Here is a 26777-nt window from a genome sequence, read left to right as displayed (position 1 = left end):
ATGTAGTTAAAAGGTCTTTGTGCAAAACTAAAAATCTTGATAAGCTTCATATCTCCCTGACAAAGACAGTTTAAGTCAATCATTTATTTGACAAGGAAATTAAAAAAAAAATTCAACAGTTACAAACAAGAGAATAGTTCTCTGTGTCTAACTGATGTCTGTGAGTCGTTACTGCAAACATTGCCATAACATTTTTGCAACTTGCAACGTTGCAGGAAATGCTAGTAGTGGCCAGGTTCAAGTGTCTCCGCAAGGTGCATGGCCACTTCTGTCCAGGGGGAGGTGTGGGGGCAGGGTGAACGCAGGTGTGGCAGGTCCAGCAGGTGGGTGGGGTGGAAGTCGAGGGGCGAGACGATGCGGGAGGAGCCAGCATTGGGGAAGAGAATTCTCTGCACCATGTCCCAGGGTAAAGATGGCAGCAGGTACGAGGCTCCGTCTGAGCTGGTGGCGTACTGGGCCTGGCCGTCAGTCCCCTTGGAAAGCGTCACGCTGTCCCTCAGGTCAGGCTCCGGGGGGGTCTCCTCGGGCCGGGTGCTCATGCGTACCCCCTGCGGCCCACTGATGGTGCCACACGGGGGCTTTCGTGGATTCGGGCTGATGTTCCACATCTCTCGCAGAGCTTCCGGGACCGGCTCGCAGCCCCTGCCCCGCCGGACTGTCCGGCGCTTCTGGGTCGCGTCCTTCCTTTCGGGGGAGAGGCGGTGTGGGGCCACTCGGCACAGCGTGTTTTTAGGGACCGGCTGCAGGAGAGGTAAACCCTTCACCTCTGCCCACTCCTTCACCCTCCGCTCACTGACGCTCTCTCTGGAAGCCTGAAACGGCCACAGTAGAAAAGGGTCACTCCGCTGCAAGTCCTGCCGCATCTCACACCCATTTAAATCAATAAGTCCTTCTAGAAAGTAATCGTGACAGTCAGTGACAAAAATCTAGAGCCCAATTTTCTTTCCTTCAAGTCAGAAATATTGGTCATTTTGAATCTTTGTAAGTTAGCTCACTATCGTACTCAAGTCCACGATTCCAAGACTAATATGGACATCCTAAACACTGACTACTCACATATTTTTTATAATTATTCCTGGACTCTTTCAGTGTTTATTATTGCATTATTTCATGATGTTGTAATGTATTATACATTAAATTCATAAAATTACATGTATCTCAGTGGCAACTGATGAACTGCTAAACTCTCTGTGTTTTGACAGGAGTTATACAGATTTCATGTTTTACCAGGTGTTTTTCATAAGGGAGTTCAGCTCCAGTGGAGACCACATTGTCAGAGAAGGTTGCGATCGTGTTCTACATTGTCACACCTACCCACAATGCACTTCACCTAAGTCACTCACAGAGTCTGCCCCAATCAAAAAACAACCAAACACCCAGCACAGTATAACAACCACTCAGACAAACGTAACTGAAAAGTCACCTTTGCTTCTTCCTGTAGCTGTGTGTGTGTCATGACCAGTGTCTGTTTAAGCTTCAGGAGGGCCCTGCATCTCTCTATCTGTCTCCGTTTCTCCTCCTGCCACATGGCATCCTGAAGGAACCTGTGATGCACATGCAACACACACATGTAAACACAAATGAGTACGTCAGAGAGAAGGATTCTGTCAGCGCAATGCAGCTTTACCAGAAAACAGGCCAACACAAGACCAGGGGAGCTGAAAAGTGATTGGCTGGAAAAAGTCCTTCTGAACTAGTGCTGACACATCCTTAAATTGTTAACTGTAATTGAACTAAGTTGCCCAGCCTCAGCTATTGGGAAATAAATTATTACAAATGCATACCTGGCGATCACCCTGTGCCCCCAGATTCGGGCGAGGTCCAGGGGGGTGTGGCCCCTGCTGTCCTGAGCATTCATGTCCGCCCCCACCTGGACAAGCGTCTTGGTGCAGTCCAGCAGACCCTCAGTGACGGCCAGGTGCAGGGGAGTGAGCCCCTCCTCAGTGGAACTGGGAATAGAGGAATAAGCCATTTAGAGGACTTACTGCTTCCTCATACTTATAATGCTGTGAAACTGTGGAAATGCTGGCGTTTCCCAAAAGTGTGAGATTACGTTACATTATTGGCATTTAGCAGACGCTCTTACCCAGAGCAACTTAGATGAGTGACAGTTTTTTTTCACAATGTTATCCATTTATGCAGCTGGATTCTTACTGAGGGAATTGTGGGTTAAGTATCTTGCCAACAGGTACAGCAGCAGTGCCCCAGCAAGGAATTGAACCGGAGGCTTTTCAGTTACAAGTCCTGCTCCTTAACTGGTATGCTACACAGCCACAAAAGACCCTTCGTCCCTGGGTGGGCTCGAACCACCAACCTTTCGGTTAACAGCCGAACGCGCTAACCGTTTGCGCCACAGAGACTGACACATACAGCCTTCTGTGAGATGAGGTTTTGATCACATGACCCAGGGTCTCTCCTCTGAGGGAGGGGTTGGGGGGTGGGGCAGTCAGTCAAAAGGACAAGCACAAATGATGGAGTTACAAGCCCGGCTAGCTCAGTCAGTAGAGCATGAGACTCTTAATCTCAGGGTCGTGGGTTCGAGCCCCACGTTGGGTGTTCCTTTTCTTCAGGAAGCTGTTTTTCACACACTCCTTGTCACCACATCTTCCTCTCACATTTGCCCCCAGGCCCCACAGAGGCATCACAAACTAGTTCATCCGCTGGCTTCTTCAGGATGTGTGGTACTGGAGGTCCACCAGTGCACCTTAATGGCCCATATTATTCAAAGAGAGCTGCCAAATGACACAAATCAGTTACCCATCTCAACCTTAGCATAATAATCATTACATTAGTGTACTCCACTGATTCTCAATCCTGCTCCTGGGGCCCCCCTGCTCCGCACGTTTTCCATCTTTCCCTGCTCTGTCTACCTGACTGAACCTCATCAGTGGCACTTTTGATTAGCTGAGCTGATGAGAGCATGTTAATCACACTAATTACAAAGAGGTGTGTTTGCAGCAAGGATAGATAGAAGATATACAGGACAGGGGGGCTCCCGGAGTAGATTTGAGAATACGAGTCAGCTTTGATGACGCAGCTTCCCTGCCCCCCCCAGAGGGGGTTCCATGTAAAAAGGCTGCGTCCCTGAGTGGGCTCGAACCACCAACCTTTCGGTTAACAGCCGAACGCGCTAACCGATTGCGCCACAGAGACTGGCACAGGCAGCCTTCTGTGAGATGAGGTTTTGATCACATGACCCAGGGTCTCTCCTCTGAGGGAGGGGTTGGGGGGGTGGGGCAGTCAATCAAAACGAGAAGCACAAATGGTGGCATTACAAGCCCGGCTAGCTCAGTCGGTAGAACATGAGACTCTTAAACTCAGGATCGTGGGTTGGAGCCCCACGTTGGGCGTAGCTTTTGCCCACTCGCATCATGATCACAAGACGGAGAGTAAGATGTCAGCAATGGTTGTAACTGTATGCTACACTGCCGCTACCAAAGAACCATCGTCCCTGGGTGGGCTCGAACCACCAACCTTTCGGTTAACAGCCAAACGCGCTAACCAATTGCGCCACAGAGACTGGCACATACAGCCTTCTGTGAGATGAGGTTTTGATCACATGACCCAGGGTCTCTCCTCTGAGGGAGGGGTTGGGGGTTGGAGGTTGGGGGTTGGAGGTTGGGGGTTGGGGGTTGGGGGTTGGGGGTTGGGGCAGTGACTCAAAAAGAGAAGCACAAATGGTGGCGTTACAAGCCCAGCTTGCTCAGTCGGTAGAGCATGAGACTCAATCTCAGGGTCGTAGGGGAGCAGGGTGAGAGTGAGGGGGGCACAGTACACATTGGGCAGGGCACCCTGCTCTAGCAGGTAGGCGAGGCAGGCGTGGGAGTGCGGTGCATTCCAAAACATACCACTGCTTCCGACAAGGATGGGATTCGAACCCACGCGTGCAGAGCACAATGGATTAGCAGTTCATCGCCTTAACCACTCGGCCACCTTGTCTGCATGTTCAGCCGCCCAGTGGCAGCCGAACGCGCTAACCGATTGCACCACAGAGACTGATGCCATGCATGGAATTCTTCTTTCATGCAATTTTTCCTCAATTCAACAGAATTACAAATTCATTGCTCAAAATAATTGCTGCAATGTAGTTAAAGGGTCTTTGTGCAAAACTAAAAATCTTGATAAGCTTCACATCTCCCTGACAAAGACAGTTTAAGTCAATCATTTATTTGACAAGGAAATTAAAAAAAAAAAATTCAACAGTAACAAACAAGAGAATAGTTCTCTGTGTCTATCATTACATTACATTACATTACATTACTGGCATTTAGCAGATGCTCTTATCCAGAGTGACTTACTTCGGTTACAGTTTTTTTTTTTTTTTACAATGCTATCCATTTAAACAGCTGGATATTTACTGAGTTATTAACCTGAGTGGGTTAAGTACCTTCCCCAAGGGTACAGCAGCAGTGCCCCAGCGGGGAATCAAACTTTCGGTTATGAGACATACACCTTAACCACTATACTACATTGCCACCTTTAAAAGAATGCTACCTATACATTTGCATACCGCATTTTAAGGTCTTCTTTCTAAGTCACGCAAGCACACATGCTTGTATTTAGAAGTGTAGCCATTTTTGAGAGCAATACAATTACATTTCAAAACATACCACTGCTTCCGACGAGGATGGGATTCGAACCCACGTGTGCAGAGCACAATGGATTAGCAGTCCATCGCCTTAACCACTCGGCCACCTCGTCTGCATGTTCTGTCCCCCAGTGGCAGTTCTCAGGCCCCACACAAAGGGCAACAGTTGGGCCCTTGGAACACTGTCCCTATTCCAGTCTCCACAAAAATGCTAAGCATCAACTTCGAAGATCTTTTTTTGGGCATTAGAACCTATTTTATTTAGAAAGGCTGCGTCCCTGGGTGAGCTCGAACCACCAACGTTTCGGTTAACAGCCGAACGCGCTAACCGATTGCGCCACAGAGACTGGCACATACAGTCTTCTGTGAGATGAGGTTTTGATCACATGACCCAGGGTCTCTCCTCTGAGGGAGGGGTTGGGGGGGGGGGGTAACAGCGAAATGCGCTAACCAATTGCGCCACAGAGACTGACACTTTTTGTTTAAGCAGTGGTACTCAGGACTTTCACAGCCAAGCGCCCACTTCCCCTTTTGTGAGGGGTGAGGGGGGAGGGTGAGTGGAGCGGGGTGAGGGTGAGTGGAGCGGGGTGAGGGTGAGGGGGGCGGAGGTGAGGGGAGTGGGGTGAGGGTGAGGGGAGTGGGGTGAGGGGAGCGGGGTGAGAGTGAGGGGAGTGGGGTGAGGGGAGCGGGGTGAGGGGGAAGGGGAGTGGGGTGAGGGTGAGGGTGAGGGTGAGGGTGAGGGGTGAGTGGAGCGGGGTGAGAGTGAGGGGGGCACAGTACACGTTGGGCAGGGCACCCTGCTCCAGCAGGTAGGCAAGGCAGGCGTGGGAGTGCGGTCGGCTCTGAGCGCTGACCACCATGTGGAGGGGCCTCCGTCCGCGGGAGCAGCAGGCGTTCACGTCGGCGGCCCGGGACTCCATCAGCAGCCTCAGGCAGTCCAGGCGACCGTGGAGGGCAGCCACGTGGAGGACCGTCAGACCCTGCAGCACACACACAGGGGCACACGGTCACGCTCACGCACACGCTACAGGCCGCGTCTGCAGCTGAGCAGGACACAGGGGACAACAAGCCTTTGGACGGGCGTAAAGTTGGCAAGCTTCCCTCCTCCCCTGTTTCTCATATACGCCCTGTAACTGGTAGGATAAGAGTGACGCCTTCAACACTGTAATGTGGCACGCTGCTTACACCGAGGCACAGAATGGTCACACGTTCCGACATTACATTGCATTACATTGCCTTACATTACATTACATTACATTACATTACTGGCATTTAGCAGATGCTCTTATCCAGAGTGACTTACTTCGGTTACAGTTTTTTTTTTTTTTTTACAATGCTATCCATTTAAACAGCTGGATATTTACTGAGTTATTAACCTGAGTGGGTTAAGTACCTTCCCCAAGGGTACAGCAGCAGTGCCCCAGCGGGGAATCAAACTTTCGGTTATGAGACATACACCTTAACCACTATACTACATTGCCACCCTTAAAAGTATGCTACCTATACATTTGCATACCTCATGTTAAGGTCTTCTTTCTAAGTCACGCAAGCACACATGCTTGTATTTGGAAGTGTAGCCATTTTTGAGAGCAATACAATTACATTTCAAAACATACCACTGCTTCCGACGAGGATGGGATTCGAACCCACGCGTGCAGAGCACAATGGATTAGCAGTCCATCGCCTTAACCACTCGGCCACCTCGTCTGCATGTTCTGTCCCCCAGTGGCAGTTCTCAGGCCCCACACAAAGGGCAACAGTTGGGCCCTTGGAACACTGTCCCTATTCCAGTCTCCACAAAAATGATAAGCATCAACTTTGAAGATCTTTTTTTGGGCATTAGAACCTATTTTATTTAAAGAGGCTGCGTCCCTGGGTGGGCTCGAACCACCAACCTTTCGGTTAACAGCCGAACGCGCTAACCGATTGCGCCACAGAGACTAGCACATGCAGTCTTCTGTGAGATGAGGTTTTGATCACATGACCCAAGGCCTCTCCTCTGAGGGAGGGGTTGAGGAGTTTGGCAGTGACTCAAAAAGAGAAGCACAAACAATGGAGTTACAAGCCTGGCTAGCTCAGTCGGTAGAGCATGAGACTCTTAATCTCAGGGTCGTGGGTTGGAGCCCCACGTTGGGCGTAGCTTTTGCCGGCTCTCATCATGATCACAAGACGGAGAGCAAGATGTCAGGAATGGTTGTAACCGTATGCTACACTGCCGCCACAAAAGAACCATCGTCCCTGGGTGGGCTCGAACCACCAACCTTTCGGTTAACAGCCGAACGCGCTAACCGATTGCGCCACAGAGACTAGCACATACAGCCTTCTGTGAGATGAGGTTTTGATCACATGACCCAGGGCCTCTCCTCTGAGGGAGGGGTTGGGGTTTGGGGGGTTTGGCAGTCACTCAAAAAGAGAAGCACAAACAGTGGAGTTACAAGCCCGGCTAGCTCAGTCGGTAGAGCATGAGACTCTTAATCTCAGGGTCGTGGGTTCGAGCCCCACGTTGGGCGTAGCTTTTGCCAGCTGTCATCATGATCACAAGACGGAGAGTAAGATGTCAGCAATGGTTGTAACCATATGCTACACTGCCGCCACAAAAGAAACTTCATTGCCACCCTTAAAAGTACGCTACTTATACATTTGCATACCGCATTTTAAGGTCTTCTTTCTAAGTCACGCAAGCACACATGCTTGTATTTAGAAGTGTAGCCATTTTTGAGAGCAATACAATTACATTTCAAAACATACCACTGCTTCCGACGAGGATGGGATTCGAACCCATGCGTGCAGAGCACAATGGATTAGCAGTCCATCGCCTTAACCACTCGGCCACCTCGTCTGCATGTTCTGCCCCCCAGTGGCAGTTCTCAGGCCCCACACAAAGGGCAACAGTTGGGCCCTGAAACACTGTCCCTATTCCAGTCTCCACAAAAATGCTAAGCATCAACTTCGAAGATCTTTTTTTGGGCATTAGAACCTATTTTATTTAAAAAGGCTGCGTCCCTGGGTGGGCTCGAACCACCAACCTTTCGGTTAACAGCCGAACGCGCTAACCGATTGCGCCACAGAGACTGAGGCCATGCATGGAATATTTCTTTCATGCATTTTTCCTCAATTCAACAGAATTACAAATTCATTGATCAAAATAATTGCTGCAATGTAGTTAAAAGGTCTTTGTGCAAAACTAAAAATCTTGATAAGCTTCACATCTCCCTGACAAAGACAGTTTAAGTCAATCATTTATTTGACAAGGAAATTAAAAAAAAAATTCAACAGTTACAAACAAGAGAATAGTTCTCTGTGTCTAACTGATGTCTGTGAGTCGTTACTGCAAACATTGCCATAACATTTTTGCAACTTGCAACGTTGCAGGAAATGCTAGTAGTGGCCAGGTTCAAGTGTCTCCGCAAGGTGCATGGCCACTTCTGTCCAGGGGGAGGTGTGGGGGCAGGGTGAACGCAGGTGTGGCAGGTCCAGCAGGTGGGTCTCTCCTCTGAGGGAGGGGTTGGGGGTTGGGGGAGTGACTCAAAACGAGAAGCACAAATGGTGGCGTTACAAGCCCGGCTAGCTCAGTCAGTAGAGCATGAGACTCTTAATCTCAGGGTCGTGGGTTCGAGCCCCACGTTGGGCGTAGCTTTTACCGGCTCTCATCATGATCACAAGACGGAGAGCAAGGTGTCAGGAATGGTTGTAACCATATGCTACACTGCCGCCACAAAATAACCATCGTCCCTGGGTGGGCTCAAACCACCAACCTTTCGGTTAACAGCCGAACGCGCTAACCGATTGCGCCACAGAGACTAACACATGCAGCCTTTTGTGAGATGAGGTTTTGATCACATGACCCAGGGTCTCTCCTCTGACATACACCTTAACCACTCTACTACATTGCCACCCTTAAAAGTACGCTACCTATACATTTGCATAGCTCATGTTAAGGTCTTCTTTCTAAGTCACGCAAACACAAATGCTTGTATTCGGAAGTGTAGCCATTTTTGAGAGCAATACAGTTACATTTCAAAACATACCACTGCTTCCGACGAGGATGGGATTCGAACCCACGCGTGCAGAGCACAATGGATTAGCAGTCCATCGCCTTAACCACTCGGCCACCTCGTCTGCATTTTCTGGTCCCCAGTGGCAGTTCTCAGGCCCCACACAAAGGGCAACAGTTGGGCCCTCAAACACTGTCCCTATTCCAGTCTCCACAAAAATGATAAGCATCAACTTTGAAGATCTTTTTTTGGGCATTAGAACCTATTTTATTTAAAGAGGCCGCGTCCCTGGGTGGGCTCGAACCACCAACCTTTCGGTTAACAGCCGAACGCGCTAACCGATTGCGCCACAGAGACTGAGGCCACGCATGGAAGACTTCTTTCATGCATTTTTCCTCCTCTTTCATCACAGAGGTACTTTGGCACAGTAACAGCTGCTGTTTTTCACTCTCCAAGTCACCCAGCGCACTACAGCAAATTGAGCACCCTTTGGAGAATGGGTGTGGCTCAATTCAACAGAACTACAAATTCATTGCTCAAAATAATTGCTGCAATGTAGTTAAAAGGTCTTTGTCCCTATTCCAGTCTCCACAAAAATGAAATGCAAACCTCACAGAAACTCTCTGATATTACGGGGAGTTCCACTGTCAGGCGCTATGGCAAAATAAAGTAAAAAGTGCCAACAAAAAAAAAGCAGGCATTTCTGCACTGGCTGGGCCACCCAAAGTAGAGGGGCGATCATGAAACCCCACCATTGGCCCCAGAAGGGGGTGGAAACCCAGGTCTCACCTGCTTGTCAGGCTGTGTGAGGCACAGCGCCCTCTTCAGGCTGAGGCACAGCCAGGCCTGGTCCCCTGAGGCAGCGGCCTGGAACATGTCACTATCCGGGGGGGCCTTCTGCAGCCCCCGCTTCACCCTCCTCCTGCAGAGACACACCCAGAGAGGGAGGGGCACAGCACGTTTCACAGTAATTCACACGCAAAGAAGAGTCACCACAGGAGGCACTGGCACCTCTGTGTTAAATTTCAGCATAAACAGTATTCATCCACACATTCTTCCATAATTGGAAGATGTCTGCCTCTTTATATTGTACTTTGCATTGAAAATTCTGTCCATTCCTTTGTTGAACCAAATTGTCTGTCAGGTTTAAATTCCAGCCCCTTAGCTGTTCACGTCATGTGTATAATGGTGTTTTGCATCCTCAGCAGACTGGATGATGGACAGAATCCAGCACATAATGTGTCTGTAAGTAAAAGATTACCAGTAATGACATGTAAAATGAGTTGTTAGGGGCTGTAATGTGTTGCAGAGGCTGTAAATTTGTAACTAGGACATTGCCAGGCTAGTGCAAAGATAGACCATTGCTGCTGTACCATTGAGGAAAGAACTTGAAATAAGTAGTAATTATTCAGCTTTATAAATGAATGCCATGTAAATGTACGCTATGCAATTTAAGTCCATCACTTGTCAAAAAATGTGATGTACTGCTACATAATTACCCAAAATATCTGATGTTCAAGGCTAAAACGTCAGAAAATTGAATCCTCAGCAAAGTCTAGTTATTGTAACTGTGTTTAAAACAAAACAGCTACACTGAAATTACAAAGCTTTCGAGAGTCTAGATTTCATACCGTACAGTTGTTGGAAGTCGTTTGTTGACACTCTGTTGTTGCTATGGTAATTCTAAGCACCCTGCTTGTCCATTACAATCGTTAGCCTTTCATTTGTGATATTACTGAATTATAAGTACCTACTGGCAAAACACAGTAATTTGAAAAATAGTGTCTCTATATAAATGAGGTTTAAAAACAACAGATGATGAAAAAGTGGAATCCACGTGGATACGGCAGCGCAATTAAGAAGACTCCAGTCTTTCTAAAGTTACCCATTGTCCTTTCATCTTAGCACATTTGATGCTTATTCTTAAATAAAACTGAATTATTACAGTACTTACTTGTTCATGTCGGATCCCGAGTGAGTTTCACTTTTTTTTCGTTTTACGCTGAGATTCCAAACGCAAATGGGAAACGCAAAGCAGCGACTTCAGCGACTCAGGTCTGTCTGCCTCTGTGATTGTTTGTGGCGTTCTTGGAAACGGACTGGACACTTTCATCCCTCTTGTGGAATTCCCAGAACCTGCACCCTGAAGGTAAATCCCTCAGTATATGCTGCTCTAACTCCATGCCTGTTTACTTCTCGTGTTGTTTTAATCATTCTTTTATAAAGAGAAATTGATTTTAAATTGCTCTTTTTACAACAGAAAACCATGGACATGTGCGCACAATGTAGATTCTTCAGGTTTATACTTGAGGTGTGCTGCCTAGTGTCTCCCATTATGCTGTGACCGCCACAGTCCTGCAGATGGCGTCCTAAGAGACCCTTAAGGGTCCGAAGAGGAGGACCCACTCCAAAATGTACCTCATTTGGTCACTTGCACGAGGGTGGATATATTTTCTGTTGCTTTGTCACTGAGAATAAGGCTTCCTGAATAGCAGTTTTGAGGTAGGCCAATTGCTTTCTCTTTCTTCTGGAAGCTGCCCACTTTCTGCACGTTTTCTCTTGGTAGGTAATATGTATAAAGTTGCATTTTGCTGTTTATTTCATTGACAGCATGAATAGCTGTAGATTAGTAGATGATATGTGTGTAGCAAAGGCTCCATACTAAATAATCCTCCATAAAAGACCTATGGTCACATGAAAAGAAAATTCTCTGCCAGTTACATTTACAGTTGGTCATTTAGCAGATGCTCTTCAGAGCCACTTCCTATGTGTTAGTCAGTTAAAGTGATCTTTTATTTTACTGTTGAATATTTAATTCATTCCTTTTAATTTTGTTTTCACATTTGACCAGCCATACTCAAGCCAGCATGTTAGTATTTCAGTTATGGGAGATGTAACAAAGTGATTTGTATGAATGAATGATTTTTTTCTTTTCTTTTAATTTTGTTAAAATTGTACCTTTGTGGATATTAAAATTAATGACTGAGGCAGGAGGTAGAGAGGTAGGGATGAGACCTTTTCATGGCCTGATCTGGGGTCAGAGGAGGATGTCATGGGTTACCTCCAAAAGCAACAGGACTCTGGGATATTACTGAGTAACCTGTTATGGAATCAGCTGGTCTTGTGCTTCCTGACGACTGTGAAGTTCCTGGAAGTTTAACACTTCTGGAAAATCAGTACAGTACAGTACAGTAAAGCAGTGACCCCTGTGTGCTGAGTTGGTTGCCATCATTCTGTGGGGTTTGAGTCTGTGTCTTTGCAGATCATAGTTTTTAGTCTAAGATAACACAAGGTCAGCATGAGTGAGTGGGTTTTGTATTGTAACCTGAAGGTGGATTGTGGAACTCCTCTAATATTTGTGGGAGGAAAAATTAATAATGTGTTATTCAGAGAAATATGTATCCTGTGGCAGTATTTCATTCAGACCCTCCCGTTTGTGCACATTAGCAGTAAAGTGCTTGTTTCTGTATCAATGTAAAGCAGTGGTGGAGAGGGGTTTTTTAGCTGCTGTTGGATAAAGCCTCGCTGGGTTGGGATATGGATACTCCCTGAAAGCCGATGGCCCACGGCTGCCGATAAAGCCCCTCGCAGCGGGAGCGTCGCCCGTGCGCGCAGAATGTGGCGGAGCGTGGCGGAGCGGATCAATCCCGCATCGAGCGCGCTCCGCACCGACACCTGCTGGTTTTTTTTGCGCAGAGCGTCTCTCTCGGACTGTAGTTATTGTCTCCGTGTCTTTGCGTGACTTTCCAATCGATGCATTAATCAGTGGGCGGTCTGAAATCGATCGCCTGAACTTCGCTCGAACCGAGAGGGCAGGGTCATGCATTAAGGCTGATTGATCCTGCCCAACGTGTCAGTGTCCCGTGCGCCTCTGCCAAGGATGAACGACAGTCTGCAGCTGGCAGACGCACGCGTATTCACGGACTGACCGACACGAGTATTGGTGATTACTACTTCACGTAATGCGTCCTGCATTAATACACTTGCCACATGTTTCATTTTCTTATCAGATATGTTCTTCCTTCTCAGAATGCAGCAGCAAGGATGCATAAATGCAGGGGGTGACACATTCCAGACCTACGTGTTGTACAGAAAGGAAGCCTTCATTCTCTGCATACCGAAACAAGTGCATGTCACACTGTAGAAGATAAGTTTGAACTGTATTCTACTTGCAGTTGAACTTTTCACTTTTTGCAGTTGAACTTTTGACTCTTCTTTCTCATTGCATTGTAGCGGTCCGCAGAGTGTACTGTGCATATATTTTGCTTTTTGTTGTTTTGACCAACAGGTGATGGCATGTGGCAGTTTTGAATTTTTAAGTCAGGGCCTGTTTTTTTCCCAGTAATAAAAATGTTTTAAAGGGAAGCTTCGGTTCAGTCCTCTCGGCCTCTCAGGCCATGGAGCGATGAGTGCCTTGCACCACTTAGCTCTGCGTTGCAGTGGGATATCAGAGGACATTAAAGAGCAGAGGCACGCATATCAAGAGCAGATGGAGCTAGCTCAAGGCGTACGAGAAAATTAGCTCATTGCAGGAAGTGGGAGCGTTCCCTCATCCCCCGCTGTGACTCTGCTATTGGCCGGCCTCTGGACCAGTCAGGATGAAGACTGGTGTAATAGCAGCGTGGAGGTGGAGCCATGCTCAGGGCAGTCAGCTCTGGAATGACGGTTTGGTGCATCAGCACGCACCCCTCCAACCACCTCCAACTCTGTGTGTGTATGTGTGTGTGTGAGTATTATATATGTATATATAGAATGCACACAAACACTCAAACACATAGGAACAGCCACATAGACACACACACACAGCTGCACATGCCATAACAATTCTCCCCTCTTCTTTAATCCTTTATGTGAACCCTGTCATAATATGTGAATACAAAGAAAAACTTTAGAAAAGTTCCTTCACATTATGTGATCATGGCGAGGAGCACTTCAGAGGGAGAGGGAGGGAGAGAGAGAGAGAGAGAGAGAGAGAGAGAGAGAGGGAGGGAGGGAGAGAGAGAGAGAGAGGGAAGGAGAGGGAAAGAGAGAGGGAGAGACAGAGGGAGAGGGAGGGAGAGAGGGAGGGAGGGAGGGAGGGAGGATGAGAGAGAGAGAGAGCGAGCGACAGGGGGAGGGAGAGAGGAGGAGCTGAGAGGGGCATCAGCGCACTTACATTAAAGTAGCCCAGAGTCCCCAGGGCACGGGGTCCTCACAAGGTGGCTCATCAAATATGAAGCTCTTTTTTATCCTCCCTGACCTCCCTCTCTCCCTCTGTCTCTCTCTCTCTCTCACTCTCTCCCTCCCCCCTCTACCTCCCCCCCTCATCCTCCCTGCTCTCTTTCTCTCTCTCCCCCCCCGCTCTCTCACTCACTCCCTCTCTCCCCCCTTCTCTCTCTCCCTCTCTCTCTCCCCCGCTCTCTCTCTCTCTCTCCCTTTCTCTCTCTCTCTCTCTCTCTCTTTCCCTCTCCCCCCTCCCTCTCTGTCTTTCTCCCTCTCCCTCTCTCTCTCTTTCCCCCCCTCTCCCTCTCCCCCCCCCCCCCCCCGTCTCTCTCTCTCCCTGCTCTCGTTTCCTCGGATGCTGCTGCTCAGCCAGGCGGCACCATGCTAATGCACCCTGGCACATTCTGCGGCTCGGAGTCACAGCGCGGCCAGGCTGTGCGCACTGACCGTACCGCGACCTCGCCGTGCACGCCTGCACACTCCGCGCGGGGCGGGGGTGCGGACGGGGTGGGGGACGGTGGGGGGCGGGGCGCAGTCCCAGCCACCGCCGGGCACAGCCGAGAGATGATGAGAGCACAGCCGGCCGGGGGGGGTTGGGCTTTGAGGTCTTTTGCAGCAGCTGTACAGGGGAGAGGATTGTGCCTGTGGTTATGATATGGACAGGGGACACACTGCATGCTATATCATATGACTGCATATGATCTCCACATGATATATACATACACACACACACACACACACACACATATATATATATATATATGTGTGTGTGTGTGTGTGTGTGTGTGTATGTACATATTATAAGCATATCTATCTATCTATACTAATAGTTAGATAGATAGATAGATAGATAGATGAATGATCTATGAATGAGTGTATGTGTACATATGTTTGCAGAGAGCTCAGGATAAGTTCTGACTCAATGATTCACTCTGCACCAACATGGTTCTTGTATGTTATAATATACAGTGCATTGACAAACTCAGAAACTTCAGCCAAACCTGCATGTTTCTCGAAATAGGGAAACTTATTTACATGGGCAATGGAGAAATCTAGGGGGTCATTGCTGTGTGTAACTTTGCCTGTCAACAGACAGTCCCCCTGTCTGCATATGTTCATATTATCATATCATATCCATACTGTGTGTGGGACGTTTTAATGATTAATGCCGTTGCAATGCTGTAGAAAACACCAGCCTGTGGTCCTACATAATGCAAAAACGTAATAACACAGGGCCCGGAGTCAGCACCCTGTCTGCCTTGTTGTGCTTCTCCATTCCTGACCCCCTCAGAGGGCTGTGTCCTACGCAGCTGCTTCAGCAGGAAAAACCAGCAGTGCCAGGGGAGCGACACGGGGGGGGGATGCTGCCGGGGGACAGGGCACTGCAGCTCAAAGCAGGCCTGCAGCAGGCGAGAGAGAGAGAGAGAGAATGGGGGCCCTGCTTTCCACAGTCCACCCGATAACCAAAAACTTCCCCTCCTCTTAGGAGACTGGAGGAAATGTTCAGTACTAGCAGCACAGTGCAATGCTGCCTGCCACCACCCGAGGAACAGTGAGTAACAATGGTGAAATACTTAAGTGTGACGCTTTTCTTCTCCTTCTCCTTGCACATAGTTATATCGTACTTTGTTGCTGTTACTGTTGTTGTTATTAGAAATGTTAATTGTGTACTTACAGTGTTTTGTTCTACATTATTGTTCAGTGTTGAATTATTGCTGCCAGTTGCAGTGTTTTCTTGTAGGCTGCTTTGGCAGTATGATTGTGCACAGTGAATTGAATTGAATTGAACTGAATTAAGGTATAGAGGGACAGAAAGTATGGCAAGGGGAAGACCCCCCCCCCCCAATCCCTGGCTATATGTGGTACAGTGTATAGGGTGGTGCGTAAATGACATCATCTTTCCTTTCCTTCAGATTTCCTTTTTCACTAAAAATGGATAATGTGATAATCTCTGTCTGACAGGAATGCTAAATCTCGGTTTCTAGGCCACTACTTGGATCCCCCCAGATCACAACCCCAAACTGCACCTCAACCCCCCCGCAGCGGCCAACCCCCCGGGGCCCACCTCACCCCTCACCATTCCCCTGCAGTCTCCGGTAGCTCCCCACGGCCCTTGGATGGATGAAAAGTGGATGAGAAAAATAAGGAAAAGAGCTACAGAACGACAGAGGGAGAGAGAAAGACGTGGCTTTGGGCTGACAGTTGGAGAGGGAGAGAAGGAGACACTCAAGAACCAAGCAGTGAGGACTGGGAGCAAGAGAGACAGCCGAGGACAGAGGGCAGAAAAGAAGGGAGAGAATAAAAGAGAGAGAGAAAGAAACTTGATCCAATAGAGCAGTCTTGACCTCCCTGGTGACGTCTTGGCCTGCCCTGCAGGTGAGTGACATACGGGTCCCTGGTTCACACAGTGACCCATCGTCATACTCTCTCACAGGCTGACAGGCACCAGCGGAGTTAACCCCTTGTGTGCCAGCACGATCGTAACATGCGTATATAATCCTCTCCATGGCGATGAGTGCATTGCCACAGACCTGGCTTTTAACTCTCAGTGCGCAAAGACGGCATCCTCTGGTACACCGCCAGGTTACAACTGAGTGAGACACTCGCCGTGACACCGAGGAGATTGGCGTAGGAGTGGGGAGGGCTGAACACCCATGATGCTGTTCATTCAGCACCATTGGAGGCATGACAGCCGAAGAGCGCTGCAGGACCATGGAGAGCACCAGCCCTACGAACAGGCACGACAGCAGATACAGCTCAGAGGTGCGGCTGTTGCTCATTGATCCATTAGTAGGCCTGTTTGAAAGCAGCTCTCATACCTCTCGGTGGGTGTGGTTTGGAAGAGCTGCTTATTAAGGCTGTATTAATCAAACGCCTGTGTCAAGATCTTTTCTCTGATTTTCATGTTGATGTTTAGTTTAGTCTTTTGTTTCTGCTGTGCTTTATTTGAGATTGAAATCCTATTTCAACCTCCTTGAATACCTGTTGGACTGTCTGTTAGCCAAAGGCATAAAATCAAAATAAAAACCCCTGCTACTGAACTTTCATCTGCTTAGTGCCGTTCCTCCTTCGCTGCTCTTTACCCTAACAGTTACCACACTGAATGACTTTCACCTAAACATTCTGAACAGAAATTTTAGTCATTAACACCTTGGCACTGAAAGTTTGTGAATTAGAAATATTAAAATACATCACTATGTTTATAACATTTGCTTACTTTTTAAATATGGTCACTGGTTTTATCAGTTACGAAGGATATTTTCTATAAATTGGTGAACTTTTGAAGACTTTTTTGAAGACTTTTTAATATTCAGTGAATACCACTGAGAAAGCATTTTATAAATTGTTGGCACTTAACTGACCCATTTGTAATGCTGCCATCCACACACTTTAACTGGCAGAATGGTTCAGAGGTTAACACATTATAAGCAGGTGAGACACAGGAAGAGTAACAGCAGATGGGTTTGTTGGTGGGATAAGGCATGGAGTGTATGCACAGATTAAATCGACCACACAGGAGAGCAGGTGCTTTTCCTTCATTAAGGGTTTGTTTTTGTCATTGTGTCTGAAAAGGTGGGACTTAACAGAGGTTTCTGCAAACAAACAGCTGTGTTTTGGGGTTGGGGGGGGATTGGGTGTTATTCGAGCTGGTCTACAAAAATCCCTTCTCAGCCTCCTTTTTGGCTACCATCAGAGAGGCACTGATGTGATTGGCTGTGCCTGCATCCAATCCCTACACAGGGCTTCACCGTGTTCAGTGCGCTAAAGGAGATGGAGATTAGAGCAGCTTTCAGTGCCTCAATATCTCCTATATATATATATAAAAATGGTGAACGAACTTGGATTTGATGACGAGCCATACATTATTCTTATGTATTTAACTATTTTGTGAGCACTTGTAATTACTCTGACAAGCCATTTTTAGACTGAGACAACATTATGTTTTCAGGCATAAGAATGCAAAAACTCAGGCTAAATCAAACAATGCGTCAGGAATTATTAACAAAACAAGGAAAGTGTGTAAGTGAGCAGCGCTTGATTGTTGATGCAGCATTGTGAATATATTAATTTTACATAGTCTGTAAGTAGTTTTCAAGAAAGCCTCATGTATTAGTGAAATCCATTTCCATGTCATCCAAACAATTGTTCATAACTGACCTGTTTCCTCAATGTGAGAGCTGAGGCATACATCCTCACCATTGATATGGGTTTCAAGGAACATAATAATTTACTTTAGTCCCATTATTCCGGTAAACACCGAGTATTATTAAAATCCTTTAACTTTTCCTCTTAACCTTTTTCCGGTTTGATAAGGTGAAAGTCCACCACTGCCCGATGTCCTGAGTACTGCAGAATAAGCATTACTGTATTCTCCAGTTTTTTCCCAGCTGCATACCTCAGCTCACAGATATGGGCACGGTGATGAAGGATCGTACAACAGACTCCCTGGGTGCCTTCAAGAGAAAGCTGAAAACTCATCTTTTCAAGATGTATCTCTAATCTACCTTCCTCTCTGTCTATCTCTATCTATCCTATCTATCCCTATTTTCTATAAAAAAAGCACTCTACACTAGTTTAGCACTTAACTCAGTATTTTACTGACCTCTTGTAATAATTCTCGATAACTACTCCTAGCATTGTGATGCACTGTTATTAGCATTGTTATTTGGAAGTCGCTCTGGGTAAGAGTGTCTGCTAAATGACATAATGTAATGTAATGTAATGATCAGGGCCTCCTCTAGTTTGGAGGAGCAACCCTCTGAGTACGGGATTAAACAGTGCTCAACAGTCTGCCGATTGCTCTGAGCGATTCCTCTGAAGAGACCAGTTAGGATTCATCATGCTAAGGTCCAGTGGACAGGGCAGAATGGTGGACCATGCACTATTACTTTACCTACAGGGCTTCAACATGAATATGTCAGTACTGATCATCTGCTCAGACAGGAAACGAGCAATTAATGTCCAGCAATGGCAAATAGTGTTAAGGAGACTCAATCGACACTGATTGCTGTCTTTTCAACCAGATTAATTACATTAATGATATCAGATTATGCCAGATTTCCACAAGTAAAAGTCAGCATTGTAGCCAAATGTGTAGATCATGGTCCTGCCATAGGCACAGACCTCTTGCTTTCTCACTGGCCAAAGGTGTGACTATGGTCTTCTAACATTGGGTTTTCCATAATGTCCTATATGGTAAAACTGATGAAACTATAACAACATACCACAGCTGGTGCCACAGCGATCTCAAAGAGTGAGCATATAACATTACATAATGTCATAATTGTGTAATTATGTAATAAAATGTAATAATGGCTGTAATACTGTGTGTGTAATACACAATATGTATGTAGTGTATGTAATAATGTAATAAAAATGTAATAATGTAATTGCATTACATAGTGGTACATAATGCTCTGATTTCAGATTATTTCCATGTTGTCTAGAGTGTAAATGTCAACATAAATGTTTTTGAGAAAAAATGGTGCTGTTTGCGACTTTACTTCATTGGGGCAGAGGTTCAGAGTCGTGATTAGGGCACAGCATTTAGGACAGGCTGGAATACTGGGCTTAACACTGCTGTTGTACTCTACACTTGCGCAAACATGTTCAACATACCTTCAACAATCCACACTTTGTAAATTATGAAAAGGTAGAAATGTATGCGTGCAAGTGTGAATGTGTGTACACAGAAAAGCAGCCAGAAGGAGGTAGGAGGACATTTTCAGATTCCACTACACATTTAGACTAATAGCAACATCTGTTAAGTTAAAGCAACAAAATATATGGGACATTCTTGTGTTATTTATAGCTAACTATCAGATCAAAACTCTTATGAAAACTTCTTACATATTTTACATTATTGTCATTTTGCAGAAACTCTTATGCAGAGTGACTCACATAGGTTACACTTTTATCCTTTTATACAGCTGGATATTTACTGAGGAAAACCAAAGGTAAGAATTTTGTTTTTGATTACGAATGGAATTAGTGGTAATGTTAAAACACCCCAGTCATCCACACAGAAAGGATAAAGATTGATTGCGTTAAAGCTTTTATCCCAAGACCTTACCCCTGCTTTCCATATATGCCTGATGTGTATGGCTTATTGTTCCTACACATATAGAAAAACTTTGTAGTGATACATGGAATCACACTTTAGTGTGAATTCCCTATTGCTGAAGTCTTCCTGTTAATGCATTCTTTAACTGAAGAATGAAATAGTGGTTGTTGTTAGTTTCTGGGAATGTTTTGCTATTAATGCTGTTTGTTCCAGCGGTGAATTTCTGTCATTTGTCCATATGCTGGAGGCTAGCGGCTAAAGAGGGGAGGGCGTTGTCGGACACACGCCTCTTTGGATGGGGGCATGACACGATGAGACGCCGCGTCAGAGAGCTCGGAACCTCCCTCTCAGGTGGCAGAAGCCATGGCAGGTGATAATCTCTGGAATATGTCAGGGGTGTGAAAATATCAGCAAGGTTAACAAGCCATCTATTAAAAGGATGACTCGGGAAACAAGCGCAAAAAGCCCTGTCGTCCCCCACCACCACACACACACACACACACACACACACACACACACACACCCCTCCGTGCACCAGCTTGCGTCCCCACGATGACCTTCGGTTCGGAAGCGATGTGCAGGAACAGTCCCCTCTGGAGGATACAAATTGTGGTGGAGTTAGAAAATGAGAGCTGGGTATTTCTGACAAGCACGCAAGCCCCTCTCTGTGGCGTCCCCACTGCCTGGCCAAAGTGGAGGCACTCCCAGCAGTCAAGGAAACAACACTCCTAACTTAATGCCAAAATATTTGGTATCTATGCTATCCAGGGGTTGAAGTAATCTGAAAACGATCCTCTGAAAATTCCTCAAACAGACGCTGTTCATGCCTCCCGATAAGGTAGTGAAATTCCTCCATGACCCCTGACAGTTTCCACGTCAGCCTTAGTTTCGATGTAATTTCCGCTTTGCTCCTTCCGTTCATGAACCCTGAGGGAACCTCAGTTAATTGTTAATCAGCATTCGGATGTAGGTACATTTTTTATTGTATTATCACTCATCAACTGGAACATCAATCCCCTTGTCACTGATTAGAATCTGTGAGGCCTGGACTTGACACCCCCCCCCCCAACACACACACACACACCCCCAACCCCACCCGCCCGCACGGGTTTCAGATAGCACCGTTTATATCGGTGTGTCTGTTTTCCTCGCTGTTTAAACCGAACTGACACCTCACCTCTTACACTGCGGGCAGCTCAGGCTTTTAAAGGCTCCCTGGCCTGCTTTTTCAGCTTGTTTCACCTCGAATTACAACAAGCTAAGAGCGTGGATCCCTGGTCACGGTCTGTCCTTAATGGAGTGTTTTCTTAAAAACTGAGCTCTCTATCTCTCGCCCTCTCTCTCTCTCTTCCTCCCTCTCTCTCTTTCTCTGTCTCGCTCACCTCTTTTGCAGCTGAACTCTCTCACTCCTGAATGTAACACGGCACTTTCGCTCAGTGCTTGTACCAGCTCTTACTCTCGTAAGAGAAACGCTCTCTCTCCCTCATCAAAGCCTCTCTCCCCCTTTCTTTCCCAGCAGATGACTCCACCGTGACAGGTGTGCTTGCCTGAGCCGATATCCATCTTTATCCACTATGATATCGTCTCACCGGTTCAGATGTCATGGAGATGTGAAGGAATACACTAAACAAGCCCAAAACCTGAAATAGAGGACCAATCGATTATTTCAATCAGTATTCAGTATCAGTAATATATAACATGTTTTAATTTAACATAAAAATTAAGAAAAATACAGGGTTTTATACTTTTTCATCAATATTCACAAAAGGAAGTCAAATATCCCAGCATAAAATATCAGAGAATCAGGGATACTCATTTTCCTACATGTCAGATGAGTGAATGAAGGTCCGTTTGCTTCTAATTATTATTGTGTTGTACTCTGCCTCACTTATAAGTCACTTTCAATAAAAGTGTCTACCAAAAGAATGAATGTAAATATAAATGTTTGCATTTGTTATTTTCCCAGAACTGGATTAAAATACAGCGTTTGGGGGCACAAGACCAGGTTGGATTTTTTTTTTATGTTTCATCTTGGAAGCCATAAAATAGCCATAAAAAAGTATCAAATTATTCTAAATTAGCATCACTAATTTGTGTAGCATATAGTTTGTCATGGATCTTTAGCTGTTTCAAAGGGAGGAGGGAGGTGGGGGGTTGGATTTGAAATTCACCTTGGCTACGACCAGTTTGCCGTACCCACCTGGCCGATACACAGCGGCCATTTTGTACCAGAATGCTCACCACACAACTAAGCTGGAGAGGGATATTTTTATTTATTCATTCATTTATGCTCCGAGACCCTTGAATGAGATGCCGCACACATAAAATTCATTAGCGCTATTATTTTGCTCCATCCATTTGCAAACTTTGACTGCAAAGGCTCAATAAAGAGCTCACAGCCTAGGGCAAGCAACTCAAGAGTTGAATCAAGAGTCAACTGCTCAGCTCTCATTAAATTTGAACTGCTCTTACCACGGCTGACCCCTTCGGAGTGGAAGTAATGTATTAATTAGCTGACGGCATACATCAGCTAAAAGCACTGCGAGGCATTTTCTTGATGATGTACTGCATTACTGTGTATATGAATGTTTAAAGGTGTTTACCCTTTAGATGAGGTTGTTTGTGCTCAGAGAGCCAGGATCCACAAATGTATGGAACTTACTCTTCTTCACAACCTGAACAGGTATCGGTCTTGTTTGGGACGGCAGTGTAGTATAGTGGTTAAGAAGCAGGACATGGTTTGATTCCCCACAGGGGCACTGCTGCTGTATCCTTGGGCAACGTACTTAACCCACAATTGCTTCAGTAAATATTCAGCTGTATAAATGAATAACATTGTAAAAACCTGTAAGTGATGTAAGTTGCTCTGGATAAGAGCATCTGCTAAATGCCAATATAATGTAATGTAATCTAATAATGTTTCTACAGATTCTCGACCCTGCGTCAAAAGCACCCCCCCCCCACAGCAGTGTCTTAATGTGTCACTATCGTGTACTGTAGACGTGTATGCAACTCGCAGACAATGGGTAATAGCAAACAGACTCAGGTGCAAACAGGCTACAACAGTCCTAAATTTGTACCGATGGGGGCTGCGTGAGTCAGCGTCCTGCTCAGCTTGCGGAGGAGATGTGCAAGACACTGACCACCTAGTAATGAAGTGCCCAGTCACAAATGTGCCGGGTGGATAAAACACCATAAATGAATGTGGCGGACGCTTCAGGTGATGGATCGAGGACCTAGAATTGGAGGTGTGAAAACCATACGAAGACAACGGCAACTGTAGAGGTCCCTATCATCCAATGAAATTCACAAGCTAGACCCATATATTAACGTGATTGTTTTCCCCAAATGTCACTAATTAAATAAGACACACAGAGCTTATCTCTGATGTTCTTCCACTTCAGAATTGAAATCCTGCAAATCTTCTTTTTGATTTTTTTTGTTGTTGTCGTACTGTCTCATTAACCTTACAGAACAAAGGGGATATTGTCCATTGCACTTGTGGTCTCCAAGGAAAAGTGGAAATAACCGTTCAGACCACTTCTAGGCAGGAAAACATACGAGACTAAACCTGTCCCTGTTTTCCTTTTTTCCCAACTTGGGTAGCAGGCTGGTGCAGCAGTAAGGAGCAGGGTCTTTAACTCAAAGGATGCTGGTTTTAGTCTCTGGTAGAGCACAGCTGTTGTACCCATGAGAAGGGCACTTAACCCAGATTGCCTCGGTAAATACCCAGCTGCTAACATGGATGATATGCAGCTTTGTGAGCTGCTCTGGATATGAATGCCTGCCATGCAAATAATGCAATAATACATATACACGTAAAGCTTTGTACAACAGGAAACAGTGATCAGATTCCAGTTTTCTGGGAAAGAGACACGCTGGACAGGACTGTTAACATGGGCTGTTAACATGTTCATGCCATCACTGCTATCCTCTTTCACACCCAGATGCTCTCCTGTTCTGATCTAATTATAGCTCTCCAGCTCAGGCACCTGTTAAACCTTCTGTCATACCCCATTCCTTTTGAAAACTAACTGCGAAAGTTTATTCATGGCTTTTATTTATGGCATTTATTAATTATTTATGGTTTTGTTCAACAGCATAAAAATAAATTGACAAGTGCCTTTCTGGTGTAATAAGGTTACAGCCTTTATTGACATGATATTAAATATTACTTTACTGAAGTGTGGTGAAGTCTGGGGTATAGTGGGTTATTTCTTTCGTGTTTAATAGAAACTCACTAGCATATGACAATCTGGGGTCAATGCGATCACAGATGGTTCAGCCACCTAACAAGTCATTGTAGGTAGCTCCAATCCTCCAGCTATGTTTAGTCACATTGTTAAATTATGAAAACCGCAGCTGTTTTTTTGCCACTCACATACTGAGATGTGCTTGTTTTTTCACTGCAAGACTAGTCCAACAGCTTCTGAAGAGGTATCCTGGCAAAAATAGCTAACTAGCTAGCTAGTGTAGGGGAAAAAATGATATGATATGGATTACTACATGTTATCTTAGCCTTTCTATTGAGCCTTTATTTCATAAACACATAGAACAGCACCGTGAGCTGGAATTAGCATGAAACACATATTCTGACCCCAGACCACCTCCTTAAGCTCTGACTTGATACCACATAAGAACAGCGTGATACTTAAGTCAGACTCTTTGACTGTCAGACTAGAGCTCTGTTCAGTCAGGCCTTCCCTTTTTTCCCCTCATGAGTTTTCCCTCATGTTTCCAGTTTTTTTATTTGATATCTGCTGCTCTGTACCCCCCCCCCATTCTGGGTTTTTTTTTTTACCTACACAGGTACTTCTGTGACGAAGGGAAGGAAAGGGGGTTTCAGCATGTAGTTTCCATCGTGTGATGATACAAACACGACTCTCCTAGATATACAGTACCAGTCAAAAGTTTGGATGCACCTACTCATAGGAGCGTTGCTCTTATTTTTACAACTTTACATATTTTAGAATAATAGTAAAGACATCAAAACTATGAAATAACACAAATGGAATTATGCAGTGACCAAAAAAGTGTTAAACAGTCCAAAACTATCTTGTATTTTCGATTCTTCGAAATAGCCAAAAGTTTTTAATTGATTTTTTAAAGAAATTCATACATAGGCATCAACTTCACTATTTATATTTGTCTAAGAAACAAACCTCAATCATTTAAGCATAGGTCTTTAGACCAAAATGACTTTGAATACATTTTTCCCATTATCTTAATCAGGTATGTTTTGACTGGTACTGTGGAGGCTTCCACTGTGCCCTGGCTTTTTATTGTGAGTGGCCAGTTATTGTTAATCAGGGAGGTTGATATTAATGGACATAAATAAACCGAACTGATTACTAATGATACAATGTACACTGGAGTTTGCATTTCATTTGCCAGTTTGCAGTTGTTTTCTGTCTGAAGCTCTTCAAAATTGATCTAAATGCAGCAAATGCTCATAACTCATGGGAATATGAAGGATAACCCCAGGATATAATCAAAGATGCCAAATGAAACACATGGTACAACAGCTGGTAAAATGGTCCAAGGTATTGTTAGAAATCATTCCCATCTGGCAAATTTATACGGGACTACACTTACAAGGTGAAGTAGAATAAATAAATAAATATGTGAGAGAAGTCAGAAAAATTAGCATGAGTCAGGCTTTGGACTGTCTACTGGCGCAGAATCACGCTAAAGTGGTCCGTTTGCTGCTGTTGTGAGAGTCCCTCAGAAATAAATAAATATGGCTGTATGGCCCACCAATCTACCGCTGAGACTACTCTGGCCTATATCCTCAAATGCTGACATCACACCTCCAGAGTCACTTCACTGACCGCCGGACAACTGACACTAAAAACAGCTAAAAAGTATGGGTGAAGGTTGAGACCACAGCCACAAATCGAAGCTGTCACGCCTCTCGCCATACGGGCAGAATGAAGGCTGCACGTCAAAGTGAATTTACAGCGGTGACAGATGACATAACCAATAAACAGACATCCTGTGCTCTTAAACCTGGGGGGGGTGCCATTGAGACATGACTCCTGACTGTTCTTAAACTGTTGAACCCATTTTAATGTTAAAGCAAATTGTGTACTTTTTTCATCAGTCAAGAGGAGACATAAAGATTTCTCATTTTTGCACGATGTACATGATGAAGTCTTTGGGCAGTACTAAAGACGTCAAGGTGTCAAGGTATTGCCAATGCAAGGGACTCAATCTACATGAGAGGACTGGGGAACACTTTGTGCTCTTTGCTTTGGATACCGCATTGGATTTTGTATCTGTATATATGTGTATATATATACAAAACACGGGCATGTCTGAGAACTCCAAAGCCTGAGAAAAAAGGGTGTTATCTGTGGATAAACCTACAATAATGGTCACAAAGTTGCAAAGTATTTACAAAGTAATTAATCTGTATTTCCATCAATAAGAGGCCACACTGGCCTTAATGATTGTAAAATGCTAATTGCAAAGCATCTGAAAATCATCAATGACCAATCATGAGCACGGAGGTTAAGAGTATCTGCTGATCCTTCATACATGGCCGCAAAAATGTTTTATAAGGATTAAAATAAAACAATTCAGTAAGAAACAACTGGATTAAATAACTAATAAAATACCTGAATTAAAATAAAATAACACCTGACAGATTTCTGTGGAAACAATTCTCAAAACGGTTCTATAAAGAATAAAGAACAGTTTGGCTGCCATATATTTAATATGGGATGGAACTTTTTAAGGATCCATACAGTACCAACTTTTTTTTTTTAGTGCCTAGGCACAGGGGCAAGGAGGATGCCCGCCCGAGAAGCCGCGATTTGCTATGCATCCCCGCGCTAACGAGACCTGACACCGCTGGCTGCATTTGCTGCTTCGCACATAAGCGATCTGAAAACGCGGTGCTATTTTCGTTGATGTTAATTTGCTC

General features: G+C 45.5%; 1 protein-coding gene and 19 non-coding genes across 20 annotated transcripts; 5 read left to right on the top strand and 15 right to left on the bottom strand.

Annotated features, from left to right (window-relative positions):
- Positions 1 to 221: 221 nt before the first annotated feature.
- LOC118793564 (ankyrin repeat domain-containing protein 53-like) lies at positions 222 to 10545 on the bottom strand. The gene is made up of 6 exons (XM_036551789.1): positions 10538 to 10545; positions 9373 to 9505; positions 5369 to 5568; positions 1785 to 1949; positions 1424 to 1544; positions 222 to 812 (listed from the first exon to the last, which is right to left on the bottom strand). Exons 1-6 carry the CDS (start codon positions 10543 to 10545, stop codon positions 222 to 224), a joined length of 1218 nt encoding a protein of 405 aa, XP_036407682.1.
- On the bottom strand, positions 2287 to 2360 carry trnan-guu. The gene has a single exon. It is a non-coding gene; the product is annotated as a tRNA-Asn (tRNA).
- Positions 2484 to 2556, top strand: trnak-cuu. Its single transcript has one exon. It is a non-coding gene; the product is annotated as a tRNA-Lys (tRNA).
- Positions 3080 to 3153, bottom strand: trnan-guu. Its single transcript has one exon. It is a non-coding gene; the product is annotated as a tRNA-Asn (tRNA).
- On the top strand, positions 3278 to 3350 carry trnak-cuu. Its single transcript has one exon. It is a non-coding gene; the product is annotated as a tRNA-Lys (tRNA).
- Positions 3447 to 3520, bottom strand: trnan-guu. The gene has a single exon. It is a non-coding gene; the product is annotated as a tRNA-Asn (tRNA).
- Positions 3858 to 3939, bottom strand: trnas-gcu. The gene has a single exon. It is a non-coding gene; the product is annotated as a tRNA-Ser (tRNA).
- trnas-gcu lies at positions 4620 to 4701 on the bottom strand. The gene has a single exon. It is a non-coding gene; the product is annotated as a tRNA-Ser (tRNA).
- On the bottom strand, positions 4862 to 4935 carry trnan-guu. The gene has a single exon. It is a non-coding gene; the product is annotated as a tRNA-Asn (tRNA).
- On the bottom strand, positions 6214 to 6295 carry trnas-gcu. Its single transcript has one exon. It is a non-coding gene; the product is annotated as a tRNA-Ser (tRNA).
- trnan-guu lies at positions 6456 to 6529 on the bottom strand. The gene has a single exon. It is a non-coding gene; the product is annotated as a tRNA-Asn (tRNA).
- Positions 6653 to 6725, top strand: trnak-cuu. Its single transcript has one exon. It is a non-coding gene; the product is annotated as a tRNA-Lys (tRNA).
- trnan-guu lies at positions 6822 to 6895 on the bottom strand. Its single transcript has one exon. It is a non-coding gene; the product is annotated as a tRNA-Asn (tRNA).
- trnak-cuu lies at positions 7026 to 7098 on the top strand. Its single transcript has one exon. It is a non-coding gene; the product is annotated as a tRNA-Lys (tRNA).
- On the bottom strand, positions 7346 to 7427 carry trnas-gcu. The gene has a single exon. It is a non-coding gene; the product is annotated as a tRNA-Ser (tRNA).
- On the bottom strand, positions 7587 to 7660 carry trnan-guu. The gene has a single exon. It is a non-coding gene; the product is annotated as a tRNA-Asn (tRNA).
- Positions 8147 to 8219, top strand: trnak-cuu. Its single transcript has one exon. It is a non-coding gene; the product is annotated as a tRNA-Lys (tRNA).
- trnan-guu lies at positions 8316 to 8389 on the bottom strand. The gene has a single exon. It is a non-coding gene; the product is annotated as a tRNA-Asn (tRNA).
- trnas-gcu lies at positions 8626 to 8707 on the bottom strand. The gene has a single exon. It is a non-coding gene; the product is annotated as a tRNA-Ser (tRNA).
- trnan-guu lies at positions 8867 to 8940 on the bottom strand. The gene has a single exon. It is a non-coding gene; the product is annotated as a tRNA-Asn (tRNA).
- Positions 10546 to 26777: the final 16232 nt, after the last annotated feature.

This window comes from Megalops cyprinoides, chromosome 18, assembly GCF_013368585.1.
Source record: "Megalops cyprinoides isolate fMegCyp1 chromosome 18, fMegCyp1.pri, whole genome shotgun sequence".
NCBI lineage: Eukaryota > Metazoa > Chordata > Actinopteri > Elopiformes > Megalopidae > Megalops > Megalops cyprinoides.
Note: the sequence above shows the minus strand (reverse complement) of the source record. Positions and strands in the feature narration are given on the sequence as shown.